Genomic DNA, 23,668 nt, shown 5'->3' on the forward strand with positions numbered 1-23,668 from the left:
CAGGAGGATTTCTAGTACCAGTTTCCGCTCGTTGAAGTGGTCTGACCAATGGCTCGTCTTTCGACTGCTCCTTGGAATGCATTTCTCGGGATTTTCTGAAAGCTCTATCCTCCATGAACTTTACATCCCACCAAACTACTACCTTCCTACTCCTTGGAAGATAGACTTTGTATGCCTTAGCATTCTTGCTATATCCCACAAGATATCCTTTCTCAGCAGTTTGATCTAATTTCTTTCTCTTCTCTTCGGGTATACGACAATATGCTAAACTCCCAAATATCCTGAAATGACTGACTTCAGGTGTCTTCCCAGTGAAGACCTTCTCCGGAGTGATTTTGCCCAATGCCCTGTGAGGAGTCTTGTTCTGGACATAAACTATTGTGCTGCACGCTGCTGCCCACAGGAGTTTAGGCATATCCTGATCATACAACATTGCCCTAGTTGCTTCCACAATAGTCCTGTGTTTCCTTTTTGCTACTCCATTCTGCTCCAGATTATAGGGAGCTGTCCACTCTCTTCTGATGCCTTCCTTAGCGCAAAAATCAGTAAAGTCCTTGTCAACATACTCTCCACCATTGTCCAAGCGCAACACTTTTATCTTCTTTCCTATCAGATTCTCCACTAGAGCCTTGAGTTCTTTGAATCAACCAAAAACCTCATCCTTGGTTTTCAGAAAGTAGATCCAAGTCTTTCTGGGATGGTCATTGATGAAGGTGATGAAGTACTCGGCACCACTAAGAGCTTTTGTGGACATCGGTCCGCAGATGTTTGAGTGTATCAATCCCACACACTCTTTGCCCTATTGTTACTTCTGGAAAACGCAACTTTGGCATACTTGCCCAGAGCGCACCCTCTGCATACATCATCCCGTTCAGTACTTAGTTTTGGAACTCTTGATATTGTTTTCTGAGAATTCTCAGAGCCCCGTGGTGTAAGTGTCTCATCCTCCTGTGCCATAGCTCATTCAAGTATTTGTCTCCATTACTGCCTATCAGTGCCATTGGTGATTGTAGCTGTAACCTGTACAACCTGTTACCTCTGATTCCAATATAAGCCTTCTTTTTCCAACTTGGGTGTTTGACATATACTTTCTCCTTGATGAAGAAAACGTCATAGCCCTTGTTTTTAAGTTGAGATACGGAAAGTAGTTCATCCCCAATCTCGGTACATGCAGCACATTGGTTGCCCGAAGTCGCTCTCCTGCTTCGGTTTGAAAAACTATGGTACCTCTTCCTACTCGAGTACACTTTGCCTTATTCCCCATGGTGATCTTAAAATTTATTCTTTCTTCCTGATACTCTAAAAAACATTCTCGGATTCCTGTCATATGCCAGGAAGCTCCACTGTGTATGTACCAAACCTTCGAGGAGGTAGAGCTTGCAAGGCAAGCGACTTATTCTTTCAATTTGGAAGCTAACATCGAATATTCGTCCCTTGTGCATTCTTCTAAAAATCTGCGTGAATCCCCTTGAGTGGATGCCTCTGCATCATGCTCTTCACCCATAATCGATTTTCCTTTCCTGTTGTCGGATCTCTGCTCTGGTACCATGTGAAAATTTCTAAACTGAAATTCTATCACTGCGACCACTGATTTATTTCACCTACTTATTATTCTCAATAAGTTATTTACGAAATTCCTTCAACAAATATTGAAATAAATTTTACCTCAGTTATCCCACAATTACCTAGAGGAAAAAAAATACATGCACAAGAATCAATCACATCGACACAGTTATTTTTGGACAATTGTCCCCGGAAAAACCCAATCCGGGAAAACCGGTGCAATAGATGAGGGCTTTATTAATCTTCAACAACAATTGCTTTTACAAGGAATGATTTTATAGAGAAAATAAAAGAAAACACTTGAGACTTTTCCTTTGAGACTATCTGACACTTTGGAGGCCCTGCTCCCACTTCTGCGTCACCCCTGTGTCACTTTGATTGACCCAGACTGGCTCTGTGTCCCTCTGCGTTACCCTGCGTAGGCCTTGTGTCTCTCCTCTGGATTGTGTCTCTCTTTCTGCGTTGTCTTCCACTGCCCCTGCGTCACCTCCTCCTCGATCTGTGCTTGCTGCTGAAGCCCTCCTCTTCATCCACTCTGCAACTCCCTCTGAAATCGATCTCCTCTTCCTTGAGAATCGAATTTCCTTGAGATACTGAGTATCTGCCAGTGTATCTCCAAATGACCTTTAAGTCTTCTCTTATACTTTTCCTGTCGATGAATCAATGGCCGAGATTAAGTCCCTAATCAACTGCTACTGCTAAGATTAAAACAGACTTGATCCTCGTCTCTTAAAAGATTCCCGTCCTTATCTTTATTAATACCCATTAATATTTTTATTTTCCTAAGTTTAGACTTAGGAACCCATTAAAAATATTAATTGTTTTAATAACTCTTCATCCGGATGGAATTTCTCAAAACGATTTCTGGGTTGTGGAGATCTCATGTGCCTTAGCCTTTCCTCCAAATTTCAAGGCTAGAGCACATTCGATGCTACCAAAAATCAACAGTTAGGGTTTGAAACCTATGGTTTTTTATTCCCTTACTCTTTTGCCATGGCTTAGCAATCTTTAAACATCCCCTAGACTCCATAACCCTAGGTCAAGGCACTGACCTTTTGTTGCATGGTTGATCGTGTTAAAATCATCTTGAATTTCACCTTTTCTTCTGGCTAACCTGATTTTCGGTCTCTTATAGTGAGTTGCTAGCTAGGGCTAGGGCTCTTTCCTCAACTAGGGTTTAGGATGTTCCTTGGTAGAGGGATTCAACACATGGAGGTGAGGTATTTGCCTCAAAATCAACTCATTCCCATGGTTAATTTCTCTATTTTAGGGCAAACATCCCTTGCCCTAGGTAGATTTTGCCTTAGAAAGCCCTAGTTTTCCCTAGGCTTCAACTTGGAGCTTATTTGAAGGCTTCGTGTTCCATAAATTGAAGGTGTACATTTGTTGGAAGCTTTTTCTTGCCCTTGTGACCCTAGGTTGATCTATGTACCTTGCTATTTCTCAAGCCCTAGGCCATGTTGTGCCAATGTGCTCTAATTAGGCCTATTGAAGGATGCACCTTGCCCTTAAAAAGTTATCCCTCCTTGAGCCTACCTTGTCACCTTATTCCTTGCACTTGAGATATTTTTCTGGGTGACCTACTATAGGGAAACCTTCAGAGTGGTGAAAGTCCACAAGAGAGCAGGAGATAGTGACTATGATGACACTGGGCCATAGCTCATATTGTTTTCCCTTGGTCAAGTTTGTGTCTTGTGAGCTCCCCTCACAAGACCTGCTGGATTTTGAGGCAACTCTCACCTTTACCTTCAATGGAATAATAGCATTCCAGGGCCTTTGAGATATCAGTGTACTGAATTCATCACAATAGACTGCTCCTTCCCATAATGGGTGCCTTCACCTAACAACCCAGGATTACACCTTAAATGTACGCCGCTCACCTCCTTTCTACTGTAAATGAACATCCCACCTGGCGTACGGATGATGAATACATACATGTGTAATATCATCTGTTTCACGCTGCATTCAAGCTGGTTCGTGGTAAAGATTTGGCTGTTTCCCTCCATATTCAAGCATAATGGCATTATCGTTTCCTTGGGCAGCCCTCCAATGATGTTGGCAGCTTCATGTGATGAGTAGAATAGGTTGAAAATTGACTATTCTCTAAAGTTTTCACATTAGAAATTAGCATCTTTTCTTATACCTATTCTGTGTTTCTCTACTTTGCTTGGTTATTATTCTTGTCGGTGAAGTGGACTCCCTGGAAGTTGGGCTAGGGAGAGCCTGTTTCCTTGTCTTCCTCTGTCCACGGCTCTGGTTTCTTCTGAACTTTGAGCTGCCCCATCAACTTTCCATTGGTGCTTCTGGTTCCTTCTGCCTTCAAAATTCTCAGTTATCTCCTCTTGATTGGACATCCACTGCCTCTCCCACCTTCTCGACCCTTGATCCTACCTTTCTAGTTCCCTGTTCTATCTACCATCTTCAGTCACTCATGGTGACGTGCAGCGCCTCCTGAAGCTGTTGTGACAATCAAAGTCAAAGGTCACAACCTCACTCCAGGGCTCAACTAGGAACTGAGCAGTCAACTGCTGCCTACTGGGAGAACACTCCGCCTCCAATTCGCAGGGAAATCAGAAATGCTGAGCAAGAGGGTCAAGTAGTACAACACTTTGTTTCAGATGCATAGGTGGAGGAGAATGTGGGACATTGGGTCCCTAACACAGGAAATACTTGTATCAGGCAAACCAGATACTTCCAAACTATCGATTTATTAGCAAATTAAAATGATTATGGGTAGAGTTCTTGTGGAATAGTCTGAGATTCAACAGGAAATTCTCCTCAGCATTGATGAAGTGCAGCTGCAGCTAAAGAAATTGGATGCCAAGGTTTCTCTCATGGAAAAGAAGCCTGCTGATTTAGAATTCTCCACTTCTGGAGAGGATACAGTGGATCCTAATCCCATACAGGTGGACTCTCCCACAATATAAATGTTTAGGCTGTTAGTTTCTGTTTTGACTTTGATGAGCGTCAATGCTGCCACCCAGGATAGATATTGATATAAATTTTACAGTCATTCTCCTGACTCTATAAGACTCTTAATTTTGTATAATTGTGTTGTCAACTTTGGGACTGGTCATATGGCCTAAGGCACTATATCTGTCCTACTGGTCCAGTTTCCCAGGTGGCAGACTAATAGCTACAGGATAGATGTTATATATTTTCTGCTAATAGTAATATGAAATCTTGGCCTTGCTTACAAAGAAAAACCAGGTACATATTTACAAAGTTGAAAACAAAAGTGGAGCTATACTATGACTTTAATTTCTTCTTTAATAGTACTGAGGAAGAGTATATATTATATAAGATACTTTCCTTTCTTGCTTTAGTAAAAGGGGAATTCTCTTGTCGCTAGCTTCTGCTTGATGATGTGCTTCGTATTATTTGTAATATAAGGCTCAGTTTTCTTGCGATGTGCGTATTCCTTCCGATAACATGGTAGTAGACAGATAAATGATACACGTGTGTCCCCCACTTTATATAACATGTTAGTCAACAAAGATAAATGATCAATGGATAGTTTAGATGGCATGTTAGTATGAATAAAGCGGAAATGTCTTGTTGAACAGATTGTTTGTCTGCATGCATGCTTTTTAAATTTTTATCCGTACCTTTGAAATAATGGATACGGACAAAATAAGATTAACTTCATAAGCCTCGGCTCTCCATACTTTGTTTATCTTTCTTGAGATGATGCACATCCATTTATGTTCATATGCATTGAAATTTCTATTTTTCATGCAATTTTTTTAATGACATAATTCAATCAACCAAGAAAAATGTTTGTGTAAAATTTTACAGAACCCTAACATATTTTTGCACAAACCGCATATTCTGTAATGTATGCCTTTCATTCACCTGTATATGGGGCCTTTGACTATAAATCAATTCTGAAATTAGAACTTGGACAACTGGTTTGAGGATTGAATGGCTTGTTTTCGAAATTCTTTTCTTTTTACTAATTCTATATAGGTATTCTTATTAAAGGGCTTAGAAGAAGAGTCTCAGTCCATTGAGATAGTGGATACAAGTGCTAGGAAAGAGGCACCTGGCTGGAGGAAAGCTGAAAGTCTGGGCAGGAGATATCCTTGGCTTTCCAGTAAAGGATCCCTACCACCAGTTCCAGGTAATGAAATGGCTTATCAAGGTATAAATTATACAGTTTCCAATCTTTACATTGATAATTGTGAATTTTGCAATAAAGACCCAAGGATGCCAACTATTTCCTCAGGATTTGTTTCCTTTCTCTAAGACAGAAACATTAGCTAGATTTTGAAATAAGAATTGACAAATCATAGCAAGGCCTTTTCCTATTCAAAGTTCAAACCAGACATAAAAAATGAAAAACATTTAATTTTGAAGAAAACTGCGGGGTTGAGTCTATTGTGCTCGCATAAACTGCTGGAAGTTGTGTTTATTCCTGTCTTTATCCAAAATTCATTCTGAAAGAATTGTGTCTTGCTAGATTCATGACATGAGCGAAATCACAGGAGAGCCACTGGGGTCCAGACTCCATAAAAAAATATGCAAGATAAGACCTTGATAGTCATTTGTGTACAATACCGTCTTATATTGGGTTCCAGGCTGTCTGACAGGGTAGCATAAATAACTCTGTTACATGTTTATATATATCTCGACTAGAAACCCTTTTGATTTCTTCAAGTTGTCATTCCAGTCAAAAAAATGAGTTTGAGAAAGAACAGTGTCTTCTCAGTTTCCAGTCTCAAGAAGAGAGCGTATGTGCACCACCAAGTCCTATGAAAAAAGATGGTAACAATGTTACCACAACCACAAATGACCATGGGTCTGTCCGAGACTGGACATATATTCATGCACATCAATGTAAATTCAAAATTAATCATCACAGCAAATATGTGAAGTTTGCTCATTATATATAGCATGCACGGCCTTTCTTTCTGTTTTCTTGGCTTGATTTTCAAGATTTTTGGACATGGTGGGACCTGGTTTTTTGAGGGCCATTCCAAATCAAAACCAGTCTGTTTGGGACATGTTGCCCACCAAAAGTGGGTACCCCTAGGAGAGCCTTTCTCCTATTCATCTTCTTCCAGATGGTAGCCAACAGCCCCTGACAGCCACCTCATAGCCGATGTGATGTGCCACGTTATCTCCGCCACCTACGTCAGTTGTATGTTTCCTTGCCCATTTGTCAAGAGCATATGTTAGAAGGTGGGCAATCTGACCCAAATATATGTTTTTCATTGTGCAATCGGGTCCCTATGCTTGTTTTTCATTTGGGCATTTTGGGCATGGATTATTTGGTGACTTATAAGAAGGAAGGGCTTTGACTGTGGTTTTGTTCTCACCTTAAATGGGGGTTTAATCCTCAATCCTAGTCTCATGGGATCTCCCCTATTGGCATATGGCTTTAGGAAGGGCCTAGTTGGGAAAACCTGATTTTGGTAACGCGGTCCTGTTTCTTGTTCCACATTTTTGTCATGTCCGCAATAAATAATTTTGCCAAGTAAAATCCTCATTTTTGCAATTTTGGTGTTAGGGAATATTTTGGCATATAAAACTTAGGAAAAGTGGGTTATGGAGGCCCCACTTAATTTTTGGAGGAAAAAGGAGAAATAAACATTAGAGGAAAAGGAAATAAATTTTGTTAAGTGAAATATGGGGACCACCAAAGAGGGAAATTTGACCCCCTTGAGAAATTCGCACTAGGAGAAGGAAAGAGAAAAGAAGGGGAGTTCGAACTTGTGGAGAGAGGGGACTGCCAAGGGAAAATGACCAACATCTATAAATAGTACATTGGGGCACCACTTTTGCATCTTTTGCTCATTATTTTCTAAAGATCGAATTCTCTCTTGGAGGTTATTCAACACAAGAGAAGCAAAGTCGTTTAGCTCAAGAGTTTCAAGCGAAACTCCCCCTTATTTTGGAGAACTTCGAGTGTCTCCCTAGTGAGGCTTGGGGAGTCTATTTCAGGACTTCCATTGGAGTTTATTGCAGAATATTCACTCAGAAATTCATCATTTATGGGCACAAAAGACAAACCTCGAAGGTTATTTGGAGCATCATCCGTCTATTGCAGGTTCTGGTAATTTTACAAGAGTTTGGTTTGTTTGTTTTTTTTTTGTTGTTGTTCTGGTTAGAGGAGTTTGGCACCATTTTTAAGAGTTGTTCCTGTATCTTTTAGCTGGGCCGAATTTTCTCTTGTAGAGCTTGTGCAGGGGTTGTAGAACATAGTTTTGTCAGTGTTTGGTGCTAGAATTTGTCAGGGGATTTGAGTTGGGAGTGATAGCTATTTGCTGGAGAATATTGTGCACAAATTTCTCAGCCATTTGCAGGAAAGTTTTATCATTTCTTAGCAGTTTCTTTCTAGTTGGGCGTAGAAATGTGTAGCTGGGAAATTCGCACCTATTTTGGGCATTTCGGTTGAGTTGGAATTAGCCCAAGCGATTTCTGGGTTTTGTTGGTTTGGGTGTGAGGAGCCTATAGCTACTCTTATAGAATTTTCTGGGTAGTATTTAGGCTAGAATCGTACATTCTTATAGTAGGGCGCATTGTTGGTTAGCTGGACAATTTGCATCACATTCTGTGTTCGATTTTAGTTTGGAGTTAGGCCAAACCTTTTCTGGGTATTTCCGGGTTATAGGAGAGGAGTCTGTGGCTGCAATTGCAGATCGATCCAAGGATTATTGATGTCAGAATTTCAGTTTCCTTTCAGCAGTAGTTACCAGAATTTCTGGGTATTGTGCAGATTTTGTGGGAGCCATTTCCAGCAGTTGGATTAGTGATATCTCACCTGGGGTTTTCCTAGCTTGCATAGCAGGCCCAGGTTCTATCATTCCTTGCCATTTATGTACTCAAATTTCTATATTAATAAAATGGCTCAGTTGTTTGGCTCAGTTTCTTGTGTATTTTGATGTGCATGTTTGGAATTTGTTTATTGTTGCTGCTTCCTTATACATGTCTCTGTTATTTGCTGTAAATTTCAGTTTGGAACATTATAGTGGTATCAAAGCATGATCTTGGCTAGCTGTGGGGAAGCTAGTAAAGTCATGGAGGTGTTAGACATACATGCTCAATGATTGGGGAATTTATGGACATGCCAATGATGCAAAAAAGGATCATGGACGAGTTGGTGAGACAGAACCAATGAAGGTTGAGGCAGAACCCGAAGATTCTAGAGTTGATGTAGCAACTGGCGGGCATACGAATACAGAACATACAGGGCACTAGACTTCCTCAAAAGGAGTGGACAGGACAGGGATAGTTAGAGGGTGAGACTAGGAAGCACTTCTGCTGGTGGAGACCTGGCTTTAGATATCATGAGCTTGTAGAGGAGGTTGAGCATGAGGTTGAGGGCACACAAGATTGTGAGTAGCACGTAGATACACCCAGTGTGATGCGAGAGTCACCCTTGTTGGAGATTCCTTTGATAGCCCCAGTTCACACATTGGTGGAGATAGATGAGCATACACCCTTAGGGCCAGCCATTGTTTAGGTGCTAGGGGACATAGAGGTACCCATCGTTGATGAGGTGCTAGGAGACACATAGATACCCGTTGTTGATGAGGTGTCGAAAGGCACATCTAATGTTGATGAGGTGCAAGGAGACACAGAGGTACTTAGGGTTGTGCCTGAGTTTACAAATGTTAGTCGCACACAGCAGTTTCATCAGCTCCAAGCCAACCTTCTAGCATTGAAAGAGGTCACGACAGTCCGAGAGACCATTATGCAGCAGAACGAGGAGTTGGAGGGCATGAGAGCAGTATGTGCTGAGTCAGCAACCAAGATGACTCGTGTTGGGGAACGACTGGATTCCCTAATGGTACAGCTAGAGTACACATTGGAGCATCAAAGAAACCCTCTTTAGGCATACATAGATGGGACTTGCAACACTGTTGGATTACCTCAGTACATGGGAGAGAGAGAGGCAAAGTTACCTAGTCAGATCTCATGTGTTGACCAGGACAGTGAGATGAGGCGACATGAGTTGCACAAGGCACGACATTCGCATGATGGGGTTGTTGCGTGTATGGGTATATGTGCATTCAATCCTTCCTTTGGGGTTGGATGGTGAGAGATTCTGAGTTGGTACTCGGTGGAGTGGGCTAGACCTATGGAGATGATCGTAATCCAGAGTGAAGCTCAACGGGAGCTTTTAGACATTGGGGATGTTGGAGGCCCAAGTTGGCATTGGGATCCAGGTGGGGCTTCCTATCATATACTAGAGATGCAGGATGCCTACAACATTGGTGGTATAGTTGACCCAACAATTGAGTACACACATTCTCTAGGGGAGTTCCAGTTGGCACTAATGGCCAGTCAATTTGAGAGAAAACTCCATGGGTTGTTTGGGTATGTTATGGGGTTGTGGGATGATTAACATACTCTGGTAGGAGCTTGTCGGAGGAGGTGGCATGGGTAGGCCACTAGACAGGGCATTGTATGGAGACAATGCTCTCCCATTGATGTATTGGGCATAGGAGTCATCAAGGATTGGCATATCAGCGATATCCCCTCTAGTAGGTGTGGAGTTAGGCTGCATAGGTCTACTAGGACATATGAAGAGATATGACATGCATCATGGTGGGTTTACTAGTAGAGTGGCATACTTTTTGACACATGCGGGATAATATATGATATAGGATGGTACGACAATAGGCAGTGGTACCCAAGGGTGCTCAGAGATATGCCACAGGGTTCAGTGTTATGCAGAGGGATGCGGCCTAATGCATACAGACCCGATTTTTGACCCTAGCATCTAGTGGTGTACAAGGGTATGCAACGATGAGCAGTGGCCTGCAGAGGAGCACAGAGGTGTATGATGTTGTGTTGTGGTGCATGGGTTTGCATCGTGGAGTAGGAGGAGCGACTCACACCGCATTAGGTTTGCGGATGGAGTGACAGATGCATTAGTACATATGGGACACCAGAGGATATGGGGTGACACAACAGTGGGCAGTGACATTTGGTGGTATATGGCGGTATGTTGCAAGGCATAGTGGTGCATAGGAGTGTACATGGACACATGGTTTTGTGCAGCAACTTGTGGTGCTGCGCAACAAGAACTTGGAGCGTTTCCTCCACAGGGGGCTCTTGATAGGGACGTTAGGCATATCATCTAGTTTGGTTTACCCAGAGTCGATAAGCGGATGGATGAGCAGCTGTGGACATTGAGTTCAACAAAGACAGGTCTTCGATTGAGTCATTAGCAAATCCAAGGCGGAGAGAGTGACATCCATAGGATTACCTTTGAGTATCCATACGAGCTCTTGATCCTACCCTTGGGGACCTATACACCTATCACTCTCCAATATTGCTCACAATCATAGAGAGTTTGGTTGCTGCCCTTTGATTCTCTCAATATGGGCGACAGGACGCGAGAGGCTCACTTGAGACATTTGGATGGGACACAATTTGTCCAAAGAGAGACTTCTTGACAGTGGCGTTTGGTCAGGGTGCGAGTTAACGGATACAGGCTCAGGGATTGTGTGGTTTGTTGCAGAGATATCACATGTTCTTCCCCTAAGCTCACACTTAGGGAGATGATCGCGAGGGAGTCGCATGATGCACTTTCAGCAGGATAGACCGAGGCGATATATGAGCACGAGGTATAGTGGATGGTAGACTTTGACTACAGGAGAGTGTCTAGACTCTAGGTAGTGTCCGGGTGCATCATCAGGTGTTGGGATAATAGAGCTCACTGTGTGGTCTAGCAGGAGCAGAGTAATTTGGCATGTACAGGATTGATTCTTGACGACTGGTGGCCATTTGATTACATACAAGAGTTAGAGATGAGGCACAACTGGGGCCTAACAGATAGCACGGCTTCATAGCGGGAACGAGTGAGGAGTGGGAGTTGTGAACTTCCAGTGTGGTTATGGGATCCAGGGATCTAGTTGATTGATGGATCGCTCCACTTTGTGGTGAGTACGCCCATGATAGCAGGTGATTCAGTTCATTCTCTAGTTGACACATGGGGGATCACTACGGTTTTCCATCATATGGCGAGGCAGGTTGTTGCTCAGGATCGAGGCTAGCCATGGAGTGGTAGACTCTGGCATTACTAAGTTGCCCTTGTAGGTTGGGCATAGCTTCAATCATGATAGATATTGTGGCCAAGCATTACAAGAGAGGTACGAGCATATTGGATAGTCAGTCATGATCGGGGTGTTGTGGTGTGAGCAGGGCAGTCTCACACTGTGATGGGCATGGGATCCTGACATCACAGGATTTGACAGTTTAGCTACCCTTAAGGATGAGCTAGTCCTTATAGGGGAAGATCATTCAGATCTTCCATTGGGTTTTAGTGGTTTGTTGTTGGCGTGGGGAACTTCACCAGCATGGTGGGATGATCAATAGGAGGAGATCAGAGGGAGCTCATGCGGGCGAAGATTTATCTCCATAGGGGTTGGATTGTATCTTCAGAAATCCACCCTTGGAGTGCATGAGATGGGTGACTCAGTAGAGCAGTTGCATGAGGAGTTAGTCAGGACCATGGTTGCGGGGGAGCGGACCCCCCTTGTTGAATTCACTCCCAGAGCGTGCTCCGGGCGGGTGCGCATCGAGAGCAACCCGGGAGCGTGCTCCCGAATTTGCTCACTGTGGGAGCGAATTTCGAGAGCGCACTCCCTAATTTCTTTTCGCTCCCTTCCTTTTAAGGAGTGATAGAGCGAGCTATTGCAAATTTTTTTGTGTGGCAACCTATTGTTCAATCCTATGGCCCTAGTGTTGATATGGAGTTCATGGTAATGTTAAACTCTTAAAGTAAAAGTGACATTCTCCTTTATCTTTCATTTTCATCATTTTACTTAAATTTTTAACATTACCATGAAATGACTCAAGATGTTTGAGAGTGGTTTCGACCTCATTGGATTTCATATGGAGAAAGTAGAATTTTAGATCTCACTCAAAATCCAACAGATTTGTCATTTTTTCAGGATTTCAAGATTGTGGGGGACTGCAATGTTTCCATTGGATTTTGTCATGTACTAGGGTATGGAACTTGTATTTAATTAGGAGCACCAAGCCCTCTTTGCGAGGGAGACTCCCAATGATCAAGATCAACAAGGCTGTTCGACTATGCAAGAGGACACTCCCAATAAAGCACGAGACAAGAAATTAGAAATTTCTCATGGCAAAAGGGTCAAGCAGTAGATAATAGATTTACTTGTCTTTTCTAGTTTCTAGTAATTTTTTAACTATTGACTCTTTCGTATTTATTATGGTATTTTTTGTAAACAATATATGACAATTTAAGTTTGAAGTTTGAAGTTGGCATTTATAACTCATTGGTAATGAATTATGAATATGATGCTTCGTGAAGGTGGAAAAATTTCATTTCATGTTAGATATTCTTTGTTATAGTTTGGTTACTTCATAATGGTAATGGTTACAAGTACAACTTTCGTGATAAATGATGACAAATGTTATATATTGAATTTTGAAAGCTTGAAACTTTAAGATTGATGAATCATGAGACTCGATATGTTGTATGTTACTAACTTGTGGATGTGGTTGATGAAGATTTAAACTTCTAGATAGTTGATGTTATATAGTTCAATCCATGTTTTTATGTTTTTTATATCTAATTAATCATTCTACGTGCTTTTGTTGACATATATGCATAAAAATATATATTATATAAAACTTCACTCCCGATTCACTCTCGAACAGGGAACTTTTGAAAATGTCGCTCCCCGCTCCTGCTTCCGTTCCTGCTCCCAAGTAACATTGGTCAAGACCTTATATTATCATGGTGCTCTACTTAGTGACGATATGCAAAGGGCTTCGGGTGACTGTACTAGGTTGGACAGTGAGTGGAGCAAGGGGTACTTCACGTTGATCAGGATGGCTCTAGACCCTGGTGTCGGGGAATTCCTTTATAACAGGATAGTGCTGGGGACAGGGATGACTCAGTGGTATATTTGGGACTGTTACCGCTCAAACTAGCAGGGGGGCTAAAAGGGTCTCCTAAAGGGACAACTACTAGATCAAGGGCAACGGTGGAGACTTATCCCATTGTCACCTCAGTTAAGACTCCCAACTCTTTACGGACATTCACCGATGGGAGGAGGCCCGTTATATAGAGAATCTCTTATAAAGGATAGATCAACTAAGATGGGTGTGAAGTGATCTCGGGGACCCTTTCCTAGGGGAGGCTCAAGAATGGGACTTGCTTCTTCTTAAGCAAGGTACAAAGCTTTCTAGGATAAGGGGATGAGGATTTAAGGGCTAGGTTCAAGGAGAGTGAATTTTAAAGGAGCTTCCAAAACCATAAAATCCTTATTGAACTTGGTTTCTGAAGTGGCTTTTGAAGAATTGTCTTTGATGAGAAATCGGACCACACGGGGTTAAGTGGACCCAACTTAGGTTAAGGGGAGGGAGTTTAGCAACCAATGATGATCTTAACCTAAGCAAGGAAGGGGAAAGGATCAAAACAAGAGTTTCCACTTAGAGGTGCCAAATTGATCCTATGAGGTACTAGCCTAGGGAACACCAGGGCAAAGTTTGGTCTCAGGGCTACGGCTTGGGATATCTCCCAATCCCATTGTTGTAATTTCTTCAAATTTGGAGGAGACCTTGAGGACACACCAACGCAATAGAGGCTAGGATATCAAACTTTTTCTATGCTACTTTGTCGAGAAAATGATGCCTTAGGTGGCCCAGCATGGCTAGACCAAAAAAAGGTGGAAAAGTGAAAAAAAAGAGATTTTAAGGTGATCACCTTATGGTGGATCAATGCCTAATTCCTTTGAGGATATGGAGTCAAGAAGAATTATGAGAGTGGATGTCGTTTCAAGCTCAAGAAGGCTTTAACGACCACTTCGTTTAGCATTAGGGCAAAAAAATGAGTGACCTTAAAGCATTTATACTTCGTTTGCAAATCAAGATGGCTTATCAAGATAAATTCGATCTCTAGGAAAATTCGTTCAACAAACATGGCCCATTCATAGAGATATGCTATATAGAAACATAATTCCTCACTGAAGTAGTAAATGCATGCAACAATTAGCCCTAAAATAGTGAAAATCCCATGATCAATGTATGTGACAAAGTAAAAGAAAATAACATCAAAATTGTATTTACATGTCAGAGAATATATCTAATCATCAATACATTTGCCAATTAAGAAGCTCCAAGATAAGAAAGTGCAATACAAACATCAAAATTCATCCATGCTCCAATTTCATCCACCAAGAAGGATATGCGAAATTTTCAAGAGAGAGAATGATCCAATCCAAGTGATGATGAGAAATGAACTCTCATCATTTGTATTTATACACCTTTAAGGAGTCCCATTTAGCTATTTGAGCCTACATTAGCCCCTAAAATAACAATAATGTGCAAATAACTAACTTTTGGTGACAAGCCCACCAAACTAGCTCATAAACGAAATAACAAGCCCCTCAAGAGGTCGAATGATCAATAATACATATCTTTGGCTCTCTAAGAAGCCTGATGAAGTCTATAAGTGCCATAATGACGAATAAGACTTCCTAAAGTAATGGACAAGGGTTTGGCCCCCTTGTTCTCCACATAATAAACTTGTGGTGCTCCCAATGGGTGTGAGGGTAAACAAATGACCTCATGGGTCTCCAAGTAAGTCGAAGATGCCTATAGACCATTTGTAAGGGCTCATATGATGGTGTAAGTGATGCCACATCAGGATACAAGTCCTAGGTCATCTGCAAAGTGCATGGTACAATTGTGGAGCTCGTTAGGGAAAGGTGAACCAGGTGCATCTTCCTAGTTCAATAGGTGAATCTCGAGCAATCTATGAATATATTTGGGGATCCATGGAGTGTTCTCTACTGTTGTGGAGGCCCATGGCTCTCAACGTGCACCCTACGTGTGCCAATGTAGCCCTTTGGAGGGTTAGGACCCCGTATAGGGAGACCAAACTCAGGATGGAGACCATCGACAATCCTGCATATGATCCAATGCGGCCCCTAGCCTTCTAGTACAACAAGTCATCAAGGAAATCAAGTAAATGAGCTTACAAACCATGGACAACAGATGGGCACTTCATAATGGCATGCCTTTCCATAATGGGCTTTGGCATGTGCTAATGTCTCCAAGCTCCAAATGGGGTTAACCAAGTATCCTATTAGATGGTTTCTACTTCTAAAGGGGATAATATGTTCGAGGTACATCCTTTAAAAGGTGGTGGCATTTGATAGTGATAAAGATATGAATGGAGTAGGGAATGAAAATGGGCAGCCTTGGGCCACATGCTGGGGTACAAGGGCAACTAGTAAAAGGGAAGCTCACACTTGGGTATATAATGCATAGGAGGGAGCAATCGTGGTATATGAGGTGCTCCGACCTTGATTTTTCCACCCTTCTTTATATGCCTTTTTCCTTTTCTAATTTTTCTTCATTTAACTGCTCGGGGCTCAAGGGGTAAGACCATGATGTGTGAGATATAGCAGTGGATACCTCCTTTAAGGTAGGGCGGTTCATTGCCCAGTAGGGGTTGGGACAATCATGGGTACCTAAATGATAAGGGAAGCTCGTCTAGGGCTTTAGGAAGCAAGGTGATGGCCATGATGATGGGGTAGAGCTCATGTATTGGCTTTTTTTGACGTGATAAATGTGCTTGTCCCAACCATCTTTTGCATTTTGTGGTACATTTTCCTGTTGAATGTGGCCCGTTATGCTTTTACTTTTCTTTTCAGCTACATCAACCTCTGGGGCATCATGCCAGGTCCGACCCAAGGTGTGGGCAAGGGGAAGGGAAAAGCTCACCCTATGTGGACCCAGTGGAGTAATGTGGACCCAGGTGGGAGAAATGATGAATGGGGTTATAATGAGTGGAAGGGGAGTAATATATATGAATGAGGGAGCGGGACCACCCAACCAAAATCGGGGTTTTCCATGTAATACCATCCGTAAAGCCAAAGGGTCAGTAAAATAGATCCTATGGGACTAGAACCCAAGGTTAACATCCAAAAGGGGTCTAGGGGATAGAACACAAACCTAGCCAATTCTTTCTGCCGAATCTCCCCATTAATCCATGCCCAAGAGTGTCCATGATAAGCAAAATACAATACTCAATTACCAAATGACAAGGCGTAATTTTAGGTTTAGGAGGCCCACATTCAAACATACGATCATGGCAAATGGGTGAGGGACCACATGGATGGCTCAGGTGGCGGAGAAGTGGCAAACGAGCTAGCTGTTTGTTTCAAGGGGCTATTAGCTGCTAGTTGAGGACCATCTTGGAGAAATTTTTTCTCTTAGGGATATCAGCCACAAAATGGTGGGTAACATTTGGCTCCAACTGAGACGTGATCTCTCGAAGAAGTGGACGAAGCTACTCGAATGGGAGGTCACGAGAACTCCAAAATCTCTTGGTTACCGTAGACCTGTTACCTGCACATAAAATAGATGAAAAAACTAGGCAACATGCTTTCACGACATCTCATGGTCACACATGCTTGGATTAGACCCATAAAATTGACTCATAGAAACAAACTTTCAAATGCAGTTTTTAAATCTAAATGCAATTAATCTATCATGAGAAATATCATATGACACTAGTTTTAATGTGAAAATCAGCATGCAATGCATCTTACTCTAACATGCATAACATACAATGTCACATGCTAGGTATAATCATAGATCCAATGCAACCTACATGTCAATTGATCAATACAAGAATGGATGTTTCCACGATTATTTTTGCAATGGACCTAGCAATACAAATGGGAATAATGATATGAGGGGTTGTGAGGGAGGGAGGTGGGAAAACAAGAGACCCACATGCCATAGAAAGGAACCTTGGAAGAAGGAAAAGACACCAGTCGAGGGGATTGAATTTTATCCTCCAACCAGGAGATGGAAAGGTCAGTGACCAAGTATATGAATCTTTGATGAAGAACTATCTTGGGCCTATCATCCTTAGGGTAAGAAGGAGTAAATGACTCAAACATATTTAGGATGATACTATTTTGGTCATTGGGAAAACAAGAAGTGGACTCATCATTGTGTTTGGGGAAAAACCATGATTCTTTTTTTTCGTAAGGGAAACTAGCTCTTCATCAAAACTAGGGGAACAAACTTCGTCACAAACATCCATTTTCGGGGCAGGGACATAACAAGGGGAGGAATGCTCAAACATGAAGAAAAACCCTGTATCGGTGGCATGGCTAAAGGAAGCTTCTTCCCCAGTTTCTTTTACATTAGAGTCATCAGAATTACCCACAATTTTGGAAGGCTCTTCTTTGATTGAATCATCTTGGAACATAAAGAAGAGACCCTTCCAATCACTAGGAAGGGCTTCATAAGGGCCAACATTGTTGTTCAGAAGGGGCGGAGTATCTTCTTCTTTCCTGAGCTCATTTTTATAGATTTGAGAAACTATGGGGTCTTCATTTTTATAATTATACCCAATTCCCCAATCAATAGCCCAAAAGTCACTCGTGGATTCTTCATTTATTTGACTATCATGATCCTCCGTAGAATGGTCCCATTCTTCTCTATATATATGGTGTTGGTTAGGATGCCATTCATTCTCTTCTATATGTTGAAAAATGTAACTAGGTTCGGTCTTCATAATGACATGTAATTATGATTTTATGTGATGAGATGTAAAGAAGAAAAATAAAATTATTGTATTGACTTGCGTCATGGGCTTCATGAGCAAGAGATTTTATTTTTGAGTCAAGACTCCCATTGAGAGTCTTTAGAATTATTTGTCATCTAGTCATAAAATGTAGTCATTGTCATGTAATGAAGTCATGTTACACTTTGTAAAAGGTCAGGCTTGTCTATGTAAAGTATCCTCCAAGACCTTGTCACTTATCCTCTTCAAGTCGGCCTACAACGATGGAAGAACATGCTAGAAGAAGTTGACTAACTACTTATGATCATGTCGGCCTAAAGGACATGAGATGAAGTGTATATATAGCCACACTCGACCTCACTTAAAGGCAAGCAACTCGTCAAGCATTCGGTGAAGAAGTACGAAGAAGAAGGCTACTAAACAGAAGTGTGAAGAAGTGATAAGGAGAGTTTCTTCTGGGCAAGCGAAGGAGGATTCTTTTGGGTCAGTGAAGGAGAGATTCTTCTGGGTCAGCGAAGGAGAGATTCTTCTGAGATAGCGAAGGAAGGATTCTTTTGGGGCAGCGAAGAAAGGATTCTTCTGGGGTACCTGTTTTGGGTAACCGAGATAGAGATCTAGAGACCGAGATTCTCTAGAGGAATCCAATAAGATCATAGAGACCGAGATTCTCTAGAGGAATCTAATAAGATCATAGAGACCGAGTTTCTCTATAGGAAGTCGAAGAGAAGCCAATGTGAAGGATAGAGACCGAGTTTCTTTAGAAGGAGCCGGGGAGAGCAGTTTGAGATCAAGAAGAAAGTCGAGAGAGGGAAGAGGCAGAGCATCAAGGTTAGTGACAAGGTTCTTCGGAGGATACTAGAGTCAAGGGTCTTTGTCATGGTCTTGGTACTCATGAATTGAAGATCTAGAAGAAGAATTTTGATCGGGTTTTCCTCTCAAGATGTGAGAGGTTTTGGCCCTCGGTGACAAGCCTACATACTGTGTCACTTGTCTTTTCTTGTGCATATGGGTAATTGTCTTGATGAAAAGAACACAATAATAACATAACGAAGAAAAGACTATAAGCTAAAGCAATTATCAAGTAGAGAAATCTTTTAATTATTCATGCCATAGATTTCTCAACATGGTTTTAGAGCTTAGGTACTAAAGTCAAGAAGGGGCATTCAAAGCAAGTAGACACACAAGGATCGAGCTTATAAGAAGGATCAAAGCAAGTCAAAGAACACCAAGCAAGAAATCAAGATCTACCAAGACCCTAGATCGAGGAAATATACTTTAGCAAAGAGTCTTAAAATTATCTTCAAGAAGGAAGCAGAAAGAAAGACTAAAACCCTAGAAGCACTTCATAGATCATCACCAAAGGAGTGGAAGCTCTTCAAATCTAAGGAAGGTTAGATCAAAAGGCAATCTTTTGTCTATTAAAGCAAGGATCTCATTTGGAAAAAGATCATCCTAAAGAAGACAGTCTTCCCTCACCGAAGTAAGAACCTTCTTAAAAGGGATCACCTGAAGCAACAAGTTCATTGAAGATTCTATATTCACAAGTAAGTACCTTTTTCTTATAATCTAATCTAGTAAAAATGACTTCATGTTTCAAGGAGAACCATAAGCTGGTTGGGATATCAAACTTCCTTGTATGGAAAAGAAGGATAGACATAGTCCTCGAAGTAAATGAAGTCATTGATCATGTCCATGGAAAGGTCTCCAAGCCATCTGAAGAACAAGCATTATCTGAATACATGGAAAGGGATCTAAAGGCTCAAAATATTCTTAAGGAATCTATTAAATATCCTCTCATTCCCTATGTAGCCGAGCTGGAGACATCTAAAGAAATATATGATAAGTTGGTAGAACTTTTCTTTGAAAGCACGATAGAAAAGACCATATCACTTAGATCTGATCTATATAAATTGAAGGTGTCAAAGGATGAAGGGATATTGTCATGCCTTTCAAAAGCATCTCAAATAAAAGGTCAATTGCAAGATCTAGGAGAGATGGTATTTAATAAAGAAATGATTTCCGTTATTCTAAATGCATTGATTGACGACAAGGTAACCTCATAACTACTACAGAAGAGGAAACTATCCCATTCATCAAATTATGGTCTCTTTGCAAGGCAGAAGAAGACAGATTGAAGAAAGAAAGTAACAAAAGATCAGATAGAAGGGATCAATTAGTGACAAGAAGAAAAGGGAAATTTGGAAAGTTTGGTCCTCCAAAGAAAAAGAAGAACATGGCTAAGATAAGATGCTATGGATGTCAGGAACTTGGGCATTATAGAAGAGATTGTCCTAAACATAAGAAGGGCAAGAGGGCTAGGGAAGAAGCCCATATTATTGAGAAAGTGAAAGAACGTAAGACAAAGAAGCTTAAGAAGGAAGAAGCAAAAGATCTCTACTATGATTGAGATGATCTTCTACTCTAGAAGATACTTTCCACTTGTAATTTCTAAATTGGAAGCAATGTAAATAAGATAGGATGCATCAGATTATAGCATCATGGTAGAAGCATTAGAAGTAAGAGTTCTTGACATGGGAAGCAGAAAGAATGTCTGGAATAAATTCTATTGATTACAAAGAATAGCGCTCTTGGAAACCTCATTGAAATATCAAGTGATACTCATAGAAAGAAGTAGAGGTCATCATCGACTGGGATCATCATACAATAGTCAAGGAAACATCTGTTGGGTGAGGATATGTAAGATCCTCTAGTTTCTCTGATGGAATTCTTATTCGAGGATTCACCGATCTAGAAAGGAAGCAAATGTTTTGTCAAGAATTCCAACTCGTGGGATTGAAAGGATGATGGTATGATGCCATAATAGTGAAGCAGGATAAAACTCGTTCGTTCAAAGGAAGCTGCTACAGGTAGTCTAGATGACCCAAAGGAAAGATGAGGTATGTATGCTTACATAGATTATTATGAAAGTCATGTCATATGGTTGCAGATAATATGGATCACTATTTCCATCTTGGGAAACATGATCAAAAGAAAAAAGGATCTCCTCCTCTGAAAGATTGCAGAAAAGCATAAGTCACACTAGATGAAATCAACATAATATGTTCTCATATGAATCATGAGGAAACTGACTACAATTAAGGAACTTTGATTGGAAGCTCCTGGGAATGAAGTGTGTGAAAAGAAAGGAAGAGATCGTGAAAATATGCAACAAAGGTAGAAGGCATTCAACATCCGAGACCAAGAAGAGTTGACTAGAATATCTCCCAGAAAGATATGAAGACTCTGATAAGAGTTGGAAAAAGATGGAGACCCTTGACAATGAATATCTTTAGGAGATGTGTCAATATGCATGCAGGATGCTGATACCTACAAGAAGATGTCATGATGAAAGACCATCACAAAGGTAATTTTGATTTAAGTGTTCATTTCTTATTTTTGAACTAATATCTGGATGGGCTTATGTAGGACTGCCAAAGGGAAGATCTGTGTATGACTTCCAAGAGGACCATATAGAAGGATGTCAGATCCTTCCGGAAAATATGGCATGAAGAAAGCAGCATGGCATGAAGCAAAGCTTGATGGAAAACTAGTGGATCGTTTTTTGATGAAATAAGGACATGACTAAACTCATGGATGAAAGTGATGGATGGTCTGTGCCCTATGAAGAAGTCCCCAAAGATGAAGACTCTGTGACAAAATAAATTAATGACATCAAGGAAGAAAGGAGTTATTCAAGCAGCCGGTAGACCCAACATCTCCACCTAAGAAGCTACTGCAGGTCCCTAGTTAAGAGGGAGCCTGAAAATAAGTTTCTTACTTGGAAGAAACTTGAAATTCGTAAGTCAAGAGGGAGCTTAGGTACATTCCTTTTGTAGGAATGAGTACATTCCTTTATTGGAATATGTCCACCCTATTTGAGAGGGAGAAATAGACACATCATTCTGGTCTTCACCTGGGAAGATAGAATGGAGGATTGGGTAATCACTTTTCATCCGATACTCTTTGAGGATGAGATAGGGCATCCAATAGAAGAGTAGTCATGTTGGACCGATATTCTTTGAGGGCTAGAGAGTCCAAGATAAGAATAGTCCTCATGGAACACAGCGTGAGTACTCGGGTAGGGGATGTTCCGAGAGAGAATGATGAGAATGTCTATAAATCGTTGGTCTCGCTAGCGTTGAGCTCAGATCTTGTGGAGAGATGGAGTTGTTAGTCAAGGCCTTGCTATGTAACAATGCTGGTTGATATGATGGTATACAAATGAGTTACCAATTCGAAATTCTTCAGATTGAGAAAGTCCAAGTACCATTGTGAATACCTCCCTAGTTAAGAGGGAGTGTTGAAAATTGTAACTAGGTTCGGTCTTCATAATGACATGTAATTATGATTTTATGTAATGAGATGTAAAGAAGAAGAATAAAATTATTGTATTGACTTGCTTCATGGGTTTCATGAGCAAGAGATTTTATTATTGAGTCAAGACTCCCATTGAGAGACTTTAGGAATTATTTGTCATCTTAGAGTCATTGTCATGTAATGAAGTCATGTTACACTTTGTAAAAGGTCAAACTTGTCTATGTAAAGTATCCTCCAAGACCTTGTCACTTATCCTCTTCAAGTCGGCCTACAACAATGGAAGAACATGCTAGAAGAAGTCGGCCTAACTACTTATGATCATGTCAGCCTAAAGACATGAGATGTAGTGTATATACAGCCACACTCGGCCTCACTTAAAGGCAAGCAACTCGTCAAGCATTCGGTGAAGAAGTACAAAGAAGAAGACTACTATATAGAAGTGCGAAGAAGTGATAAGGAGAGTTTCTTTTGGGCAAGCGAAGGAGGATTCTTCTGGGTGAAGGAGAGATTCTTTTGGGATAGTGAAGGAAGGATTCTTTTGGGGTAGCGAAGAAAGGATTCCTTGGGGGTACTTGTTATGGGTAACCGAGATAGGGATCTAGAGACCGAGATTCTCTAGAGGAAGCCAGTAAGATCATAGAGACCGAGTTTCTCTATAGGAAGTCGAGGAGAAGCTAGTGTGAAGGATAGAGACCGAGTTTCTCTAGAAGGAGCCGAGGAGAGCAATTCGAGATCAAGAAGAAAGTCAAGAGAGGGAAGAGGCGGAGCATCAAGGTTAGTGACAAGGTTCTTGGGAGGATACTAGAGTCAAGGGTCTTTGTCATGGTCTTGGTACTCATGAATTGAAGATCTAGAAGAAGAATTTTGATCGGGTTTTCCTCTCAAGAGGTGAGAGGTTTTGGCCTTGGCTGACAAGCCTACATACTGTGTCACTTGTCTTTTATTGTGCATATTGGTAATTGTCTTGATGAAAATAACACAATAATAACATAACGAAGAAAAGACTATAAGCTAAGACATAAAAGTATATCACAAACAATTATCAAGCAGAGAAATCTTTTAACTATTCATGCCCTAGACTTCTCAACACTTTAGACATGGAGGACTTTTCTTCCTTCATTCGTTCTCGAAGAATGATATCCAAGGTATTTACTACATGATTTTGATAGAATGCTTCAAGGAGAAGGTCATCCATATGACTCTTTTTATATTCACACTTCATGTTACATAGCATTTCCGATTGCTCAC

At 41.2% G+C, this 23,668-nt stretch overlaps 1 protein-coding gene across 7 annotated transcripts in view; it reads left to right on the plus strand.

Annotated features, from left to right (window-relative positions):
• The window catches only part of LOC149263266 (uncharacterized), a 255,808-nt gene that overhangs the window by 148,976 nt on the left and 83,164 nt on the right, over positions 1 to 23,668 (plus strand). For all 7 annotated transcript variants that reach the window (XR_016259246.1, XM_089426017.1, XM_089426012.1 and 4 more), the window contains one exon: positions 5,548 to 5,686. Coding sequence is in view for 6 of the 7 variants with exons in the window: in XM_089426017.1 (XP_089282143.1) it covers positions 5,548 to 5,686 (139 nt within the window). In the remaining variant the exon portion in view is untranslated. The remainder of the gene's footprint in view (positions 1 to 5,547; positions 5,687 to 23,668) is intronic.

Source organism: Pinus tabuliformis, chromosome 6 (assembly GCF_031772625.1).
Source record: "Pinus tabuliformis cultivar Carrire ecotype Pingquan chromosome 6, CPIR1, whole genome shotgun sequence".
NCBI classification, from domain to species: domain Eukaryota; kingdom Viridiplantae; phylum Streptophyta; class Pinopsida; order Pinales; family Pinaceae; genus Pinus; species Pinus tabuliformis.